Genomic DNA, 18,978 nt, shown 5'->3' with positions numbered 1-18,978 from the left:
AGGGCCTGGAAAGCCTCCCACACGCCGGTACGCACCTCTCTCCTCCGAGATGATCTGAACGAGCTCGTAGTCTTCAGGCCGGTCCCCGTCCAAGTTGTGTTTGGCCATGGCCTTGCGAATAACCACCGGGGTCTTATCCTGGCTTGTGACCTGCAGGCACAGAGCATTATTAACCAAAGAGGGGACAAAACGCTACAAAACCTCCTGCCTCCGTCTCCTCCCAGTGTGGGACATGCCCGCGTCCAAGCGCGGCGAGCTCCCCCCCCACCCAAATTCCCTGCTGCTCACCAGGATGCTCTTGTACATGTTGCCATTGTCCACGGCCAGGCTGACGCGGATGATGCAGCAGTCGTCGACCTGCTGGTTGTAGAGGGGCAGCGAGAGGGACGAGTAGCTGGAGATGCCGGAGACCGAGCGCTTGTGGGTGCGGGAGGCCGTCACCGGCGTGGAGGAGACGGAGGAGGACGAGGCACTGCTGGAGCCCGAGCCAATGCCCGACGTGTCCAGGGAGGAGAGGGAGGTGGATTCCCAGAACTGGAGGGCAGGGAGGAGAGGGGATGCGGAGGACACAGTGGTTTTAGCTTCTCCATCAGCCACAGACGGGGTGTACGAGTGCTGGGGAAGGGAGGCCAGAGGGATCTCACTGCCCTGCGCCAGCAGGGGACGTACAGCCACCGGAGGCGTGAGACCCCGCCACACCGAGGCCCCCAGCCCCAAAGCAGGCTGAGGGCTGTCCCCACGTGAAGGGCACGCCTGCCTCCCCACGAGCTGCCCCGTACCTTCTTCTCCTGGCAGTCGGGGGACTCGGGGATGAAGCTGATGTTGATCTCCTCCACGTCCGAGCTGCTGGAGCCGGCAGAGGTGACGCTGACCGAGTCGGTGGCGTCCCCGCTGCACAGGTACTGCCCGCACTTGAGCTGGTCGAAGGACTTGGAGTGGGAGCTGCCACTGGCGCAGGGCTCGCTGCTCGGCGGCTGCCGGCTGCCGGGAGGGACAGGGGAAGGGTGAGAAGGGAGCGGGATGAGGAAAGGATGGCCCAGCACCACTGCGGCCACCGTGGGGACGGCCTTGGCACCCGCCTCCACCCCGCATCCCACCGGGACGAGCGGACTCACTCGCTCCATCGCTTGATGATGCCCGTGTTCTTCTTGGCCTTCAGCGTGTTGCTGGCTGACTCCGACAGCGGCTCGATCTCACACGACAGCCCGTAGCTGGGGGGAGAGGAGAGGAAGGTTGCAGCTCGCCGGGGCAAGGTGAGGGCTGCAGAGCTGGAGGCGATGAGCCAGGGGCTTCCCCATGCAGCAGCAGCAGCTCAGCCCCGCTCGTGCTCACCTCTCGGCCTCGCTGAGCCGCTCCAGGCTGTGGAACCAGTCCACGAAGTGGTCCTCCTGCGTGAAGCTGTAGTTGTTGCAGGCCGACTGAAGCAGCTTGATCTGAGCGATGACTTCAAACTCCTGCAGCCAACGGAGGCAGTCAGAATGGATGTTTACCAGCCTCAGCGCACACACACACACCCCTAAAAAGCTCAGCCCTGTGCACAGAGATCTCCCTCCCCAAAATGAAGAACACCACAGCAAAGAAAAAGAAAGATCGACCCCAAAGAGACCAGCAGAGCCCGGGCTTGCACAAAGCCAGCCTCCTCCCTCCACCCAGCTGTGCCCATGCCGCGGTGAAGCTCTCACCTTCCTTCTCTTCTCAAAGTTGATCAGCCCTCCCTGGAAAAGAAGGAACAGAGGTCAGTGGGAAGCAGGGGAAGGAGAATTGCTCCCAGCCCTCTCTGCCTGCCCAGCTTGGAGCCGCTGCAGTGCGGGCTGTGCCCGCCAAGGGGCAGTGCGAGAACGGCCAGGGAATGGAGGCACAAGGGCAGCGCTGGGTATGGGATGCACAGGGGGCAGCACTGGATGCAGGACACAGGGGGAAGCGTTGGATATAGGACACACAGGGGGGCAGAGAGAGATGTACGGGGAACCGCCCCCATTTTCCACTCCAGGCTGTGGGGATGCCTGGGTGGAGGAAGGAGAGGGGTTGGAGGATAGGGACGGAGGTACGTACGTCCAGGAAATCTTTCATGGCGGTGTCGAGCATCACCAGGTCTGTGAGGAAGGTGCCGAGATAAGGAATGGTGCCCTGCATCACGCCCTGGGGGACAGCAAGGGACAGCCGGGGTCAGAGAAGAGCTGAGCCCAGCCCACAGAGCCACCAGGAAGGGGACACGGGAAGGGCCGTGCCCCACTCACCATCTCTCGCTGCTGCTGCTGCCGCTTCTGAGCCCTCTTGGGGTTGATCTCCAAGGTGGCGAATTTGGACGTGCCCTCCTGGGTGGTGGGGAGAGGTGGGGATCAGTGCGGGTGGGAAACCATTACAAGAGAGGAGCTAAAGTTCACACCCCCTTTTACTGGTGGAATTTGCTCGTGGAGGTTAAGAGGAATGAGGGGAAAAGGAGGAAATCAAGGCTGGGCTTTTCCATGGCAAACAGGGAGGAGAGCCTCAGTGAATAGGAAAGGCTGCTCCCATTTCCAGCCCTCTGTATAAACAGCTCCTCAATGGGATGTTTTGTTCCCTTTTGTGTTTTGTGTGATCTCAGCCCCGATCTGCAGCGAGGCTGGAAAGCTGTGGGAAGGACGCCGGGGCTGCAGCCTTTCACAGACCCCACAGCCCAACCTTAAACCAAGAGGCCTCCCGAGAGCTCTGCCCTTTGCACCAGGCTGCTCAAACGCAGCTGCCTCTGGGGAGCAGCCGTCATCTGGTGCACAGGATCATATCCCACTGCTTATCTCTGCTGGCTAAATTGCTCTGAACGCTTCGGGCAATGACGACTTTTGGGTGGAGAAGCAGAAAGCCCAGCCTGCTCCAAACCCCCTGCCTGCAGCCCCAGCAGCTCCGCCAGGGCTGGCAGCTGGAGCAACGTGGAGATTTCTGCCAGCATCAGCCTAACTCCGTGTCAGACGTACAGCGATGTGGGTGCCCACTTCCCCGTACCTTAATGAGAAGCTCCCGGCTCAGGGAGTGGTTGTTCTCGTCAGAGAAGATCTCCGAGAGCTCGTGGAAGGTGCGGAAGCTCTCCCTGCTCGGGGGAAACACAGGGGGAAGTCAGCAACGGTGCCACGCTTCCTCGGGCTCTCTTCTGCTCACCCAAATGACCCCAGCAAAGCTCGCAGCTCCAGCAAGCCTTGCTGTCTGAGGTTATCCCAGGGTGTTTTGGATGGAAAGGAGAAGCAGGCAATGCTGCTGTTATTTCCTCCTTAGATCCCTGGGTTCTGGGCAAAGCCAGAGCTGCAGTGATCCCCTCCATGCATTAAAGAACCACAACAGCAGCACAACCTCCCCTGAGACCTCCCAGCAGGACCCCAGCAGGCGCTGCTCACCGCAGGACCTCGTCCCAGGTCTTCTTCAGCCGGTGAACAGCGTTGCACTGCAGAGCCGAGAGGATGGCTCGGAGGGAGGAGAAGTTCTTCAGGAGGCGGCACTCCTGGGGACAGACAAAGGGACCCCATGTTAAAAAAAAACAAAGCCAAGGGACCTGCTGCAATGCCCAGACTGCCAAACCCCAGCTCTGGGCAGGGGCAGGAGGCGAGCAGGATGGTGCTGTCCTACCCGAGCCACTTCGATCCACCGCTCCACCACTTTAGCCCTCTGCTGCGGCTTCAGGGACCGGTCTCCGAGACACGTGGCGATGACGCAGTTGGCCACGCTATTGAACTGCGAGACCGTGGCACGGATGGTGGGTGCCAGGTGCTCTTTGCCTTTCTTGTCTCGCTGCGACCAGATGCAGCCCAGGCAGTGGTAAGGCACCACTTTCTTAAACAGCTCCTGGAAGATAAGGGGATGGAGATGTTTGTTTTTTTTTGGGGAAAAGAGGCAGCCAGGAGCAAGGGAGCAGGCAGGCTTGTGCCCGGAGCAGCAGGCGGGCAGAGCACCTTCTGAGTGAGTACTCACAGCATCCATCAGCGTGAACTGTTCCGCCACCATCTCTGGGGAGAAGGAGAGGAAATCTGACTTCCCGTCCCCGACCCCGTTCTCCTCCACCAGCTGGAACGTGCAGCCGCCGTGCTCCACAGCTGTGAGAAACGGCAAGAAGCTGAGCATCGCAGGGCAGCCATGAGCTCAGCACCACCCCACATCCCGTGCCACCCCTGCAGACACCCACAGCCCACCTCAGAGCTCCTAATCTCCGTCTGCTCAAATAAACTAGGCCCAGGTGGAAGGACGGGCATTTTCACCTGGATACCAACGTCCACAAAGGATTAAAGGCAGATTAACTAATCCCCTTAGAAATATCACCTCTAGTTCAGCTGGATTAGCTTCCCAGTGCGTCTCCATGTAAACACAGGCAGTGTTTACAGGGGTTTTAGCCATGTGGTGAGACCAAAGGCTCTGGAGACCCTCAGTGCTAACCAGTACTGCTCTCCCTGCAGCCCCAAACACCCCGGTGAGCAGGGAACCTCCATCCTACCTTCTGCTTCGGTCTCGCTCTGCTCCTGCTGCTGGAACTGGGCCAGCAGGATGCGGGCTCGGCGCTCTAGGTCCGAGCCAGGGATGTTGTGGCGCACGTAGGAGATGAGCTGCTTGAGGCAGGCGAAGTCCGGGGGCTTGCGGAAGTCCTCCGAGTACTGGTCCAGCCAGGCGCCCAGGATGGAGGAGATGGTGCTGCGAGGAGAGGAACGCGGGCAGGCCCGTGTGAGAATCGGGTGCCACGAGGTACCTGTGTGCACCCACGGGCCCGTGACACATCACATGCATCCATGCATGAGCCACAGGGCCATCGGCAGAGCCCCCTGTCTCTGGGTGACCCGCAGCGCGGTCAGACTTACTTCTTCAGCTCCATCCTCTCATCCACAACGTGCCTGGCGTGGTCCCCGTTCGCCTGCGCGTGGAGCTTGCCATACCTGGCAGGGCACAGTGAGGAGACAGTGAGGGTCCTGCACTCAGCTCTGCCTCTTCTCCCTCCACATCTTCCCCCGGGGACCCGGATGAGCATTTCCTCCTCAACCCACCCCAAAACCTTCATGCTGATGGGGCTGGGAGAAGCCCATCAGACCTCCACCGCATGACAGAAGATGCTGGAGCTCTCCTGGCCGAAGGGGCTCGGGCATCAGCCACCCCCAGCTGCATTTTGGGGCATGGGGCAGCCTCACCTGTTGAGCAGCAGGTCCAGCACTTGCTTGGTGGTGGCGAAGGCCCGGTACGTGCACAGGAAGATGGTGACGTAGGTGGAGTCATTGCCCTTGAAGGCCGAGACCAGGTACTCCACCAGCTTCTCCAAGGTCCCAGCCTTTATCGTCCGCACCTTACACGTCTCGTAGAGGTTTAAGGCCGACTCGTTCTCAAACTGCCAGGACAAGGAGCACGTGTCAGTGGGCTGGATGAAGCAGACACATGCAAGCACGATGTGGTCCCATCAGCTCAGCAAGAGCTGTTTGGGTCTCAGCTGGAGCAGGGACCCCTGCAGTGCCGGGTACTCCCTGATGGGGTTTGGGGACAGGGAAGCCCCAGGGTTGCTGAAATCCAGATGCAAATCAGGGTTGCCCCATTTTGCAAAACGAGGCTTCAGATTGTTTCCCTCAATCCTTTTTCCCATGGAGCAGAGGACAGCGGTGCTCCCAGGCCCCCTCTCGCAGATGAATACCTCATTTAGGGATAAGGCTGGGAAGGAGCTTCCAGACCAGGAGCATCCAGGGGCACAAGAAGAGGGCAGGATGTGGGCTGGTACGGACCCTGCCGAGCTCCCAGATCAGATCACCGTGTCTGGCAGGGAAACATCACAAAACACCCCATAGAGCAATGCTGGCCGAGCCCCAACTTACCCCCAGCCACCGCTGCCCTTTGTTGGCCGTGTGATGGAGCTGCACCTTCCGGAGCGATATGCTGTAGATCACACCATCCTCCAGCTCTTCTCCGATCTCCTGTGTGGAGCTCTGCGTGAGACAACACGATACACCATGAGATAAGGAGGGTAACAGGTGGCAGAGGTGCTCTCGTGAGCCCGTACAGGGCATCCTGGCAAGCCAAAGGGATTTTGCTCCCCAAACCCAAAGCTGGCAGCACCAGCTCTTTGGGGCAGCTGGACCCAGAGCCCGCACCCAGGCAGAGCCAAGCCTCTGTGTCCCGGCTGTCTCCCTCCTGTGGCCTTACGGGCAGTAAAGTGACATTGCTGCTGGCTCTGGATATAATCTTGGTAATCTGCCCCCGAAGCACCTCAAGCACTTGCAAGCCATTTTGCACCATGGAGAGCAAATAATGACCGTGAAACCAAACTGCCCATCATTTCCAGGCAGCGTTGGCCATGCACACTGGGCAGAAACTCAAGAGGGAAGCTCAAATCTGGGGGAAAACCCCAGTGAGTAGCAATGGGGTGGCCTCAGGGACAAACAGACAGGTTGCTGCACCCCCGGGTCACATCCTGACCCAGCCACGAGGCTCTCGTTTCTGCTCTGGGGATGTGGAGACCCCCCCCAGATTTGGCCCAGCCTTCTCCCCACCATGCTCTGCTGAATCAGCGCCTCCCTGAGAGGATTTCTGCAGATCCCTCAGCGGGGATCTCCCTCCCTCCTGAGCAAGGGGAGGTGACCACGCTCAGGGGCACAGCACGCTGCCAGCCCACGGCTTTCCCTGCAGCCTGCAGGGCACGAAACCCCCCGTCCCAAACCGCTCCCCGTGGACACGAGGACCACGGTTCCAGTCGATGCCGCACATCTCAGGAGATGCTGAGCAGAAAGCACCAAGCACAACCTGAGCAGACAGATCCAAGCCTGCTCTAACCTGCTCCTCATCACCGTCCTTTATCATCACAGCAGCGATCGCCGTGTTATTACCGCCCTGTGCTCACGTCAAACGCTTGTTATTAGCGAGGAATTAAGGCAGAGAATCACAACCAGCTCAGAGAGCAAGGGGAAAACTTTAAAGAGCCTCTTACTCACAGCTGTAATGAATGAGGACAGAGAATCCCTCAGGACAGGGTTATTGGACTTCTTCCTCACTCGCTACTGAACCTGCTCTTCTCACTTCGTGCCAAGGCGTTTGGCTTGCTGAAGCTCAGAGGTGCCACGAGGCTCCTAACTGCAGCTGTGAACACCCGAACCCATCCAACCGACCCACGCAGAGACAGACAGAAATCCTGGATGCCTGCATCCATCTTCCTCCGTGCTCTGGGATAAGTTACAGCAGAAATGTGCTTTCAGGTATAGACAGGCCTGAATTTCCAGAGCGAAACGCGCTCACCCACCAGCAAGGTGTGCCCTGAGCCTTCCTGCACATCTCCCTCTTGTCTCAGCAAGACTCTGGGCTGCTGAGAGCCCTGCCAGAGCGGCCACCCGTGCCATCGGACATGAAGGTGAGAGCAGTGAAGTGCTCCTGGGCCAGGTGAGCTGCTCCCGACCCCACAAGCTGCTTCGCCTTAGCAGGGAACCAGGGGGACCGGCACGACCCCAAAAGAGCTCTGTCAACACCACTGCAGCCCCATGTCCACACCAGGCACTCGGAGCGATCCCATGCCAACCCAACTCAATTCCATGCCGACCAGGATGTCCGTCTTCCCCCTGTGGAAGCTGTTTCCAACACACAGAAGGAAAAGCTTTGGAAACTTCCCAGTTTGGGATGGAGGAGAGCTCCGGCTCCAGCAGGACCAGACCCCTACACAGCCTAACTCCAAAAAGATATTTGGCTAGGCAGTTATAAACCCCAGACACAAAGAGCCATCCAAAACCAGATGCTTGTTGAGATGCAATTAAATTAATAAAGAAATCAAATCATAGGAGAGGACAAAATGTCCCGGGATCAATGCATGAATCATTGGCAGCTGCTGTGCAACTCCAGTGGAAACTCTTGCCACAAACGCAAGGGTTTCCACTCTTGTATTTCATGTCACGTGCAGAGGGTGCACCTAATTTTAATGTGCGTAGAAGCAAATTTCGTTTCCTTCCTATATTTGAGACTGTCGGATTCATTCATTTTCTGTCTTGCTGACTCGTGCGATGTCCCCTGAAGTTCCCCCTTTGCAAACCACACGCACAGAACGCAGCTTCCGAGCGGTTTCCAGCTAGGCTCATGCCAAGAGCCGGGCGAGCTGCTACACTGGTACATTTTAAAATTTGGTTATTTATATTCTGCGTGAGCTTCCTCTTTCCTCCTGCTCTTTCTCCGAGATGCTGATTGCGCATTCGGCACATGCTCGTTAAAAACTAACGGAGCAAAAAGCAGCAGCAGGACACAGCCGGGGCAGCCCCACCTCGGCACCTGCTCCTAACCCACAGCTCTCCCTTTGCACGTGGGGAGATGTGGGACCAGAGGCAGGGCTGGCAGAGCCCAGAACCCCCAGCCATGGCTTATAGTTATGGGATGGGCACCAGCAGCTCTGAAATCCTGCCTGCCACTCGCACCAGATCCCTGTAGGACTTGCAGAAAGTCAACTAAAGAGAAACGTCCCCAGAACGGTCTCAAAAGAGCCCCCAGTTTCTCCCTCTCGGCATGCAGCCCTGCTCCTGCTCAGATGGGGGCACGGGAGAACCCTTCGCGTGTTGAACGGGGGGGGAATGGGACAAAATTCTGCGAGAGCTGGAAGCTTTTGCAAAAAAGCAGCCGTAAGTGAACTCGGCAGGAGTTCATCCCCTGAAATATGAAACTGGAGGCCGCGCCAGATGGCTTGCCTGGTTTCAGAGACCGCCTCTTGGAGCCGCGGATAGCCCTGGGCTGCGGGAGCAGTGGGGAGCTCCGGACCTGACTTCAAAGCCTTGGTGACTACACCAGGGAGGAATTCCTGCTCCGTGCAATCAACTCTTCCACTCCCGGGCGCATGTTCTGGTACACAGCACGGCGCTGAACCCCACGTCTTCACACGGAGGTTTAATAACGAGCTCTAGGATTTAGCCAAGCAAGCCTGGAAGAAGGGCTGCAGCGTCAGGGACAAGGCACAGGGCAGCAGGGAACCCGCCTTTGCCCCTTCTCATCAGCTGAAGGGGAGAAAAATGCAAAATCCCAACTGCAAGGAACATATTGGCTAGGAAACTGCATTCTAGAAAGCATTGAGATAAATCACAAAGGTGGGTTTAGTAAGACAGGAGCCCAGCGCAGGATTAACTGTGACAACATTCCTGCACATCACACACAATTAGCCAACAATTACCAGGTCTTCACAGCACTGGTCCCACGTGCCATGGCTTACTGCATTGGCCTCCAAAGGCACAGAATAATGAACTGTTAGTGGGAAAAGGTATTAATTTCAGCACACACGGATGAGACAAGACTGCTTAAAGTGCTTTTACTGATGCTCCCTGAACAACAGCTGGTTTAAAGATCAAGATGTTCATGTTACTCTGCTCCCTTTCAGCTGGGCAACACAAAATGTGTGTTCTGCAGGCGATACAACGGGTTTGGACTTTGCAGTCTCCAGTCCCTTCTCACAGTAATGCCTTCCCACCAGCAATGGGAAATTGGCACTTCCAGAAACGAAAGAAACCCAGGACCACGTCCTCCACAGTTTACACAAGCCCCAAGTTCACTTTTGTTTCACCCTGGGGAGCAGATCCTGAACCCATGCAACGCACGGCGGTAACTTTGGGGCCTCTTATGTAAACGAAAATGCACGGCGTTATGTAAAAGGAAATTAGAAAAAAAAAATATCCACCTTCATCTAGTGAAAGGAAAACAACTTGAGTTCCGTGAACCACAGACACAGACCGCAGAAGCAGAAGTGCCCTCTGTCCTGCTCGCCCAAAATAAGCGCACGCAGCACAACACCCTCCAAAACTCTGCCTGGCGGGGACTTCCAGGCAAAACCCCCCCCAGGGCTGATGTTCCCCCCAGGGCTCTGCCGGTCAGGGTCAGCCCTTCTGCTCCTCAGTTTCCTTTCCCCAGCAGTGCTCGGGAAGGCTGCAGAGACCACCCAGAGGCAGCGCTGAACCTCCCTGTGCTTGGGGAAAGGAAATGTGCTCAGTGCTGATGGTCACCCCCAGCACGTGCTTTGGATCAGCAGCCCCATCGAGGCCAGGAGCTCCCAAACACCCACCCAGCAGTGACCAAGCTTTGCTGGGTGTCACGGCTGTCTCCAGCCAGCACCCCAGCTCGATCCCAGGCCGTTCCTCTCCCCCTGTGCTGTATCACATCGCTGCTGATGGAGCTCGAATCCCGGCCCCTGCCCCGCACGGAGCTGCAGCGCTGGGGTGCTCAGCAGATGGATGTGTTTTCTTCTTCGGGTTTTCGACACTCTCCGCCTTCCTTCCTGCCTCCTCTGAGCCACTTCAGACCAGGAACGCTTCCAACAGCCCATGAAAAAATAATGACAGAGGGGGAAACAGGAAAAGAATAGAAAAAGGGCCAGAAGCTAAACTTAAACCCGCTGTGAAAAGGGGGTGTTTTTGCCAGGATACCAGGACAGTGGCAACAGCTGAGGGCCTGTTCTCACCCATCAGCTGCTTGGCTCCGCAGCCGAGGCTCCCTGACACGCTCAGCTCTGCTTCTACTCCGCTTCAGGTGTTTAAGCAGGGGCAGCTGCAGCCAGCAACCACGGGGAGCAGCCGGGGGCCATAAATCCCCCCCTGGCACCCCCAGGCAGGGATGGGTGGCGGTGGGGACGTGTCACCCCCGGTGGGGACGTGTCACCCCCATCTGCCTCGCAGGAGGCTTTGGCACCTCTTCCATCAGGGCCTGCCTGAGGGCACTGTTTGAGACAGGGCAGGCCTGATCCTGCTGGCGGTGCCTGCGTCCGTAACCCTGCGTGCTTGGGGAGGATATTCAAAGGCAGCCGTCTCCGCCCGTGTGGCTTAGGAAGAAGAGAAAGCAGTGGCTGGAGGATCTGGTACAAAGGCGTCTTGTGACTCGCACGCAGTGAGTCAGTGGCTGGAGCGAGGATTAGGAGCTCAGAGCTTGGGTCCAGAAACGAGACAGAGCAGATACACTGGATTCCTCCCCCGTTCGCGTTTGTTTTGCTTTCAGAGAAAACCCCGAGCCTTCCCACACATCGAAACTTTTTCGCTCTTTTTATGGTCTGGAAGTCGAGAATGGGACCTGCAAAAATGCTGAGTGCCCACTGCATCCCTGCCGACCTCTGAAGGCTGCAGGAGATCGGCCTTGCTCTGGGGACTCCCCTGGGAAAAGCAAGCCATGTCTATCACTGGCAGTGCCAGAGACACCACAGGTGGCTGGCGGTGTCGCTCCAGACCCTGCGTTCCTTACACCCTGGAGCACACAAAGACCACCAACACCTCCAGGCAGCTGCATCCTAAGCAAAAGCCCAGCCTAGGCTGCCCCTAGAGCAGGACTCCCCTCGCGCCTCCCACCCAGGGACGTGCCAGGAAGGGCTCCCTTCGCCGGCTGCTGAAGCGGAGCAGAAAACTGAGAGCAGCAGGTTTTGCTTCCTCTCTAAGTTCATGGAAAAAGGATCCGGCTGACACAGCAGTTCCAGCTCTTGCTCCACATTGCTTTGCTTTGCGTTCGTGATCACTTTGGTGTGCGCTTCTGCAGCATCCCCGCTCAGCGCCAACGCCTACCCGGCCAGCCTTGCTTACGAGGGACGCAGCTGGCCTGTGCCTGCAGAGCCACCGCTCCGCTACGGACTCACCCGGAGGGCAATTACTGGAAGTGAAACCAGCACCACGTGGCTGGTGACAACTGGTGTATAAAAAATTAATGCCTATTGCTCTGTAAGAGTAAATAAAGATCAAGTGGTTCACGGTAAGTCATTTTGGCTCGGAACAAAAGGTCTGTATTTCACCGAGGTGGAACGGAGAAATCTGCAAGGAACGTCACCGAAACGAGCTCCAAAACTGAAATGCATTTTTTTGTCTACAGTAGCACCCGTAGGTCTCATGCAACATGATAGCCCTGTTATGCCTCCTTCAAATGTGAAGAGAACAGGGTGTGTGTGTCCCAAAGAGAAGACAGTTAAGCCTACCTGTCTTTGTAGTACCCTGTTGATTCCAGTGCTGGAACGGGGCCCTTCGCACCAAGCGTGCTACCTCTGCGTCAGCAAGAACCGCGGCGTGGCAGCCAAGGGGAAGCGCCTGGGTCGGCGTTGGAGCTGACAGACCTTGCAACTCACTGGGATGCTCACTGCTGAGCTTTCAATTATGCCTTCACACACGTTCACCAGTATATTTCTGACTTCAGGACCAGCACAGGACACACAGATCTGTTTGTCGCTGCATTTCCAGGGAAACACTTTGTCCCTTGCATATATCAGCATTTTCAAGCTAGCAAGTTCCCAAAAGTCTTTACATTCCCAGAAACACAAAGCCTTCAATAAACATTCTCCTGCTCTCAGCTTGCAGCCTATGTGCCAGTCTAGCCAGCCAAAAATTTAATTTTAAACAGCATCAATTGCCCTAAAACCAGCTTCTTTGGCCAAACCTCCCCTTGCCCCCACCACGTGGGTGACCTGCACGAAGGAAGTGCACAGCTGGGGCTGGAGTTTTGCCCACGCTGTTCCCGAGCAGCCTGGATAACCTGTACATAGCTGCCTGTGCACTCACTTATCGGCTTTGGCTTGCAATGGGGGAAAAAAAAAAATAAAGAAAAAAAAAAAAAGTAGTCTTATCTTTCTGTCATCTCAAAGATGCACAGATTGGGGTGGACAAACTGGAGGCTGCCCAAAACCCACAGCTGTCTGGCTGCCGTCTGGCTTGCGGTAACTGCGCTGCAACCCCTCGCTTTAATTTGAGCAAGGTTCATTTCGATTCAGCTCAGACACCTCCTTAGCGTAGATAAACTGCACCAAAATAAGCCCTCGTGAAGTGAATGTGTCCACCCATGTGTTTACACTGGCCTACGTCGACTTACGTTCACTCCACCGAAGCTGGTGCGATCGAAGCGTGGGCAGGATCGCCCAGAACGACAAGCCCAGACCCCCCCCGCCCCGAAATCCTGGAGGATGCCTGGGAGGTGGGGGGAGGCTCCCAATGCCCCCAGCCCCACAGCAGGGCAGGCTCAGGAGCTCTCCCAGCCCGGCTCAATGCCACCACTGTGCTCCCGGGGCCGCGGAGGGGCTCGCGGTGCTGGTGGCACGGGGATGGCCTCAACGGATGGCTCGCTCTTTGTGCGTGCGTCCGCAGCGGGGTGACCCAGTAAACAGCTGAAGCAGAGAAAACGCACGAACAATCCAGGGCAGGGAGGCAGCAGCGAGGGGCTGCTGGTGAAAGGAATAAAAGCGAGCCTTTGTTCGCTGGCCGTGCCCCTCGCACCCGACTCCCACCCCGGCCGGCGTGACGTCGGGTGCCTCCATTTGCTGCGGAGCCGCAGGCTGACCCCGGCTGGTCCCAGCCTCCTCCTGCCACCCGCAGCCCCCTCCACATCCCAGCTGTGGGCTTCTGGCCACCCCTTTGCTCCAGGAAGGGCTGCCATGGGGCTGAGCGGGGGACATTTTGCCCTCGGATGGCTCCCTGCCACCTCTTCCCCTCCCTGCGGCTGCTTTGCTGCCTGTGGGAAGCTGGAAGGGAGAAGAGCAAGCGCTTTTGCCTTGTAATCAAGAAAATCTCAGCTTCAGAGCATTACTTAACTAGGTGTCAACGAGGCAGTAGGTGCTATATAAGCAGGTACAGAGGCAGGAGTCAACAAGCCGACACCTGGGGGGCCTGCAGTCAGGATGCTAAGTCAACTAAGTTGGTCTGATTTCCACAGCTGAAGCAACTGAGAGTTTAATTTTAATTGGCACCTTTGGAGAGAAAACAACTGGAAAGAAAAAAAAACCTAGCTGGTGTCAAGTGCCTGAACATGCACTCCGGGAGCCCAAGCAGCGAGGCTTGGACCCGAGCCCTGCCCCGGGAGCTGGGTGTGCCGGATCCTTCACATCCAGAGAGGCTGTGGCAGGAGAAAGGCGGGTGTCTGGGGTGGGATGAGTCCCCCCCAGCCCCAATTCCCTCTCTAGTTACTAGGACCCATATCCCTATGCCTATAAATGCGGCTCCTGCAGCTGACCCTGTCTGAGCATCAGCCAAAGAGGGACCTGCAGCAGCAAACCCTCTGCCAGCGTTACCCAAAATGTGGGGGGTGCCCAGGAGAGAGCGGGCAGCTTCACGCGGGGTTATTCCACTTTCCCATCTACCCTCCCCTTACAGGTAGTCATTCCCTCGCATCACAAAGCTTTTTTTTGGTGACAAAACTACACCAAAGCCTCGCTGTGCTGCATGCAGCACTGGGTGAGCCAGCATGGGCCTCGCTGGGCTCATCTGCTGTCCTGGGCTGGATGGATGCCTGGTACTAGGGCTGAGCATCCCCATGGCTTGCCCTCTGCTTCAAAATGTTTCAAAATGAGTTTTTGGGACAAATCCAACCAAAAAGTTGACTCACAAAATGACAGTGGGGACAGCGTCAGCGCAAAGTGGGAGGCAGCACCCACATTCCTGCCCCGGCTCCTTTCACGTGACATTGCCCGGACCAAGCTGGGTCATCAAGCCTCGAGCATTCCCCTCCTCTTAGAGACAACTTTTGCAGGGGAATGTGCTGAAATCTGTGGAAATAAGGACTGGGAGAGAGGGGTTTTGTGGGGTGCCACCCCAACGAAGCAGCCGAGGGAAGGAGCACTTTGTGTGACGCCCACAGCGCGCCATGGCTGTGCTCTGAGTCACCGCCGAGCACGAGCTGCAAGGGAGCCCAGCCCCGGCTGTCCCAGTGCCAGCTCCCACTGCAGCTCTGGGATGGGATCTCGCAGCCTGTGCCATCCAGAAAATCAGAAATCCCAGCGAGATGGCCACCAGCAGCCTCGGGCTGCGTGCTGTGCCCTGCCCAGTGTGGCTGCCGGATGGTTTCCTGAGCCGAGGCCAGACCTAGAGCAACCTGAGCCCAGCACACATCATTTCAAAACCAAAACACCAACCTCAGAGGTGAGGGCTCTCAGCTTTTGGGTCACCATGGAGACACGACCACTGCAAAGGGCAGGGAAACACTGTGGTTTTGCTCCCTGACATGAAGAGCAGCTCTGGTAAGACGGGTAGCAAGCCCTTCAAAACCAGGTCTCCACACAGGCCCTCAGCTCAGCTGCTGTTTGTTAAAGTGTGGTTAGCAGAAAGAAAAGCCACACTAAAAATAATGCCTCAGCATTCCAGATTAAGTTGCCTCTGATGACTTTCCTCTCCAATCTGTGCTGTTTGCAAGTCAAAACAACTTTTTATTATTTTTTTTTTCCCTCTGCCGCCAGCTCTGAGGATGTGGCCTGCTGTCTGGCAACTGGAGCCACCTCCATCCTGCCTCCGCAGTGCCTGGGGTCCTGGCGTGCAGGGCCAGGGGACACCTTGCCCCATCCCATAGCAGGGCTCATTGACATACCGATGGTGGAACAAAAGCAAACTCAGTGCCGCCGAGCTATGCAAGATAAACAGGCCACATGTGTGCCTCTGTGGTGCTTCATCCCCACCAGTGCTTCACTGTCACGTAACTACTGGCCATCAGGTGCACTAAACTCTCGCTGGTTATCTAATAAAAACGTGGTGCCCTGTAGGAACCTGTACGAACGCAGCCCTAGCTGTCGGCTTTAGGGATTGTTTGCATGTCATAAACATGAACCAAACCAAAGGCAGGGAGAGGAGCGGTGGTGCTGGGCGCTGCAGCCACCACTTCATCGCACTGAGGCAGATCGGCATGAGCTTGCTGCCAAGATTTGGGAAGGACTTCTGCCTCTGGGAGAGCTGCTGCCAGGTGTTACGGGAACAAAAGGCCACTCTACAAGAGCCCTTCTGCAAACACAGCATTACACGCGTGAGCACAGCCACTTCAGTGTTGGCCAGCCGCAGCACCCCGAGCCGGCTCGTCAGGCAGCGCCTGCTTCCTGCCCCTCGCTTATCAGGCCCCAGCCGATCCCCGGGGAGCGGCTGGGATCACTCGTGCCGGAGCTGAGGGCTCCCTAACGGCTCAGGAGCAAAGTCCAGGCACATCGGTATTGCAGAAGGTGCTGTGCAAGCTGGATGGGCTCTGGGGGTCAGGGCTGCACCGTGTGGTCAGTCCCTGTGGTGGCACAGGAATGAGAAACTCTGACAATTTAAGGAGCCAAACTACTCGGTTCTTCTTCCACCACCCACAGCTCTTTCAGGCTTGTACAGAGGCTGCAATATGGTTTCAGCGTGATGCTCAGCCAGTTTCTCTCAGGCACCAAGCACCTCCTCACACGAGCATTCACGCCAGGCTCATCTTTCAGCGCACAGATGCAGAGTGAAGGTCCTGCAGGCCTTTGACGAGCAACACACGTTTTGGGGAGGCCAAGGATGCTGCCCTTGTGTCTAACCCGGCACTGTGCACAGGAAGAGCACAGGATAAACAAAGCAGTGTATGGATGGCCTCCCCCCAGCTGCAGCGTGCTCCCTCACCCGCCACAACCAGCCTTGTGTCCAAATCCTACTCCTTGGCTACAGCTTTCTCCTCCCCCCTTGCTGGGTCCATGGGAGATAGAGAAATATTTGAGAACTGAAACAGCCCTGCTGCAAGTATGCATCCAAATAAAAGGAACACAACTGCTTGAAAAACAGTCACTCAGTCAGCTCTGGAGATAAGAGTGCTAGAGAAAGTACAAGCAGGGGGTGCCCAGCCTTTACATGTGGTCTGCAGTGACCTAAATAAGCTCTCTGCTCCTTCAATTACATGTCCCTCGGGGGATGCAGCGGCCGGCAATTAGAGAGGCAGAAAGGGTGATGGAGAAGCCACTCATGGTGAAGTCAGGCCTATGGCCAGAACAACTCGCACGGCCCTGAAAACAGGCTGTGCTCTGGCCTGAAATGTAGGATGGCTGCTGCCAACCACCCAGCACCACAGCAGAGGAGCTGAGCAAGTGAGACATCCCTGCAGCTCAGCAGTCGTTTTGCTCTTTTCCTGAAAATTCCATCCTTTTGCTCTTTTCCTGCAAAATCTGAGCTCATTCCACCCCCAAACCTGGGCATGGGGAAGTGTAGAAACTCTCCAAGCTTGCATTTAGTTGTCCCAATCCCACACCCACAGCTGGGACATAAAGGGCAGTAGCAGAATGACAGCGTGATCTGGGGGGCTCTGGAGGGCCAAGTGAGGACCCTGGGGACCGAACAAGATTTCTGCCAGGGCTGCCAATCCAGCACTGAAGCCTCAGTGAGATCCCTACCCCTATGGAAACAGGGCACGGCGGCCCCTGAGTAACACGATCCTTATACAAACACATTTTGGAACCTCTCCCCAGCTTCTAACGATATCAAATAATAATCAAAAATCCCTCCCGCCTCTGTTCTTCCCCTCCTGCAGCAGCCACCAACAATCAGCATCTCAGCTTGCTCCCAGCCTCGCCGCCGCCTCCAAACCCTTCTGGAAGGGAGCCACAAGGCAGGTCCCCAACCGAGGAGTACCAGCAGATGATGTTCATCTCACAAATTGCAAGGGGCATATCAGGTTGTGCCTCAGGGAGGGGAAGAGGCTGGGAGAAAAGGATCTTCTTCCACAGGCACCACTGGAAGCTAAAAGAAAATGGCTTTTAAGAGAGATCTTCACCCCTCCTTCCCGGCTATAAAGCAAAAGCACTGACCTCCAAGGCATCTGGGCTGAGCAATTCAAGTTTTCGAGGATGTGTTTAGCAACTGAAAGTCTCCTAATTGTTCAGAAAACAAATAGAGCCAAAATAGCAACAATACAAGCTTTTTCAATATGCGTCAGCCCTCACCATTTGTCTGGAGATTCAGTGATGCCAGTCTCATGAAAGTTTCAGTCTGTGTCATCTGCAGTTGTGCTTACAGCACGCATCTCCAGCAAGGAGCAGGAGGAGAACCACCAAATAAATTCGCACTGGGACACTCACCGCTGATTTGGGCTGGATTAGGACCGAAAAGGACAAAGCAAAAGGTGTGCAAAGCAGCTTGGCCAGCTAGAGAGGCTCCGTATAAACTTTCAGTTTCCCATGGTTAACATCAGCAGGAGAATGCTTGGCAGCACGTGGCCGTGAGCCCTCGAACAGCCACCTCGGCGTGGTGCCTGGGAGATCGATACCGTTGCTTGGGATACAGGCAAAGGGCCCTGCCACTGACAGCCACCCGCAGGGGCTCAGCAGAAAACAGGATCCGTGTTCCCCACCACCTGCTGAGCAGCTTTCCAGGGATCCTCTCTATTCCCTTGGGACCAGGCATGGTCCCCAGCAGCTGGCACGGCCCCGAGCCCAGCTCCGTGCCAGTGCAGGGCCGAGTGGGGAGCACAGCCCTTGGTTTCCAACACAGGGACAAAGTGGAGCTCGGCAAAACAGCGATGGTCTACAGGGGGCATTCAAATAATCCGCCTTCTCCTCCCAGGGTGTATCTCGCAGAGAAACCTTACCCGGGGATTACAACCACACCAGGCTGCTGCCAGCACAGTTGTCGCAGCAACTCTGCTTTCTCTGCCTTTTGGCATGCTTTCCCCGGTTGTGCAGTGTAACGACAGCGAGCAAAACCCGCTCCACACAACCCAGAGAACACCACGAAGCCCTCAGCCAGGAGCACGAGGAGGTGAGAGGCTCTCAAGGAGCCTCCGAGCTGCTCGAGAGGCAGTGGGTCACCAAACCCCGCTCCAGGCTGTGCCTTTCCCCGCCTCCGCTCGCGAACGGATGGCATGGAGGAAGGAAGAATTTGTCAGCAAGTTCCTCGGGGCCGGGAGGAAAGCCCAGGCGCTGGGATGCAGCACATTAAGCAGCACGGAGCCACGTTACGGCCCAGAGGGGAAACCTGGGCAGCGAGGACAGCAGAGGAGGGCTGGAGGACGCTCGCCTCTCTCTGCTATGCCGAGGCCACGCAAAGCCACTCTCAGCCCCCAAAACTTCACTTTTGCAGCCTCCGTTCCTCGTGCTACAGCAAAACCCCTCCCGAGGTGCAAAGCCTCATCCCCTGGGGTGCACGGGGCAGCTTCCCTGGGGGGGGGTAGAAGCACGACGAGCCTCATCACCCCCCTTCTGCCCCCTCCCTGTTCCTCTCGCTCCCCCTGCCAAAAGCGCGGCCCTGCAGCCTCCCGGAGCGCGGCGGGCCGGAGAGGCTGGACTTCCTGCCAGACATAACACGAACCAGATGATGTGCGCCGAACAAT

At 56.9% G+C, this 18,978-nt stretch overlaps 1 protein-coding gene across 4 annotated transcripts in view; it reads right to left on the bottom strand.

Annotated features, from left to right (window-relative positions):
- RALGDS (ral guanine nucleotide dissociation stimulator) overlaps positions 1-18,978 on the bottom strand; it is a 47,573-nt gene that overhangs the window by 2,232 nt on the left and 26,363 nt on the right. For 3 of the 4 annotated variants that reach the window (XM_038188096.2, XM_038188095.2, XM_027470590.3), the window contains exons 2-17: positions 5,805-5,915; positions 5,136-5,329; positions 4,812-4,886; positions 4,454-4,647; positions 3,937-4,058; positions 3,595-3,810; positions 3,366-3,469; positions 2,980-3,064; positions 2,238-2,315; positions 2,053-2,139; positions 1,683-1,715; positions 1,333-1,454; positions 1,116-1,211; positions 780-981; positions 289-615; positions 36-150 (exon numbers count right to left, since the gene is read on the bottom strand). In XM_038188096.2, coding sequence (XP_038044024.1) covers positions 36-150; positions 289-615; positions 780-981; positions 1,116-1,211; positions 1,333-1,454; positions 1,683-1,715; positions 2,053-2,139; positions 2,238-2,315; positions 2,980-3,064; positions 3,366-3,469; positions 3,595-3,810; positions 3,937-4,058; positions 4,454-4,647; positions 4,812-4,886; positions 5,136-5,329; positions 5,805-5,915 — 2,161 coding nt within the window. The remainder of the gene's footprint in view (positions 1-35; positions 151-288; positions 616-779; positions 982-1,115; positions 1,212-1,332; positions 1,455-1,682; positions 1,716-2,052; positions 2,140-2,237; positions 2,316-2,979; positions 3,065-3,365; positions 3,470-3,594; positions 3,811-3,936; positions 4,059-4,453; positions 4,648-4,811; positions 4,887-5,135; positions 5,330-5,804; positions 5,916-18,978) is intronic. The other variant, XM_027470592.3, reaches the window with a different exon arrangement.

The sequence above is a fragment of the Anas platyrhynchos genome, chromosome 18, assembly GCF_047663525.1.
Source record: "Anas platyrhynchos isolate ZD024472 breed Pekin duck chromosome 18, IASCAAS_PekinDuck_T2T, whole genome shotgun sequence".
NCBI classification, from domain to species: Eukaryota; Metazoa; Chordata; class Aves; order Anseriformes; family Anatidae; genus Anas; species Anas platyrhynchos.
Note: the sequence above shows the minus strand (reverse complement) of the source record. Positions and strands in the feature narration are given on the sequence as shown.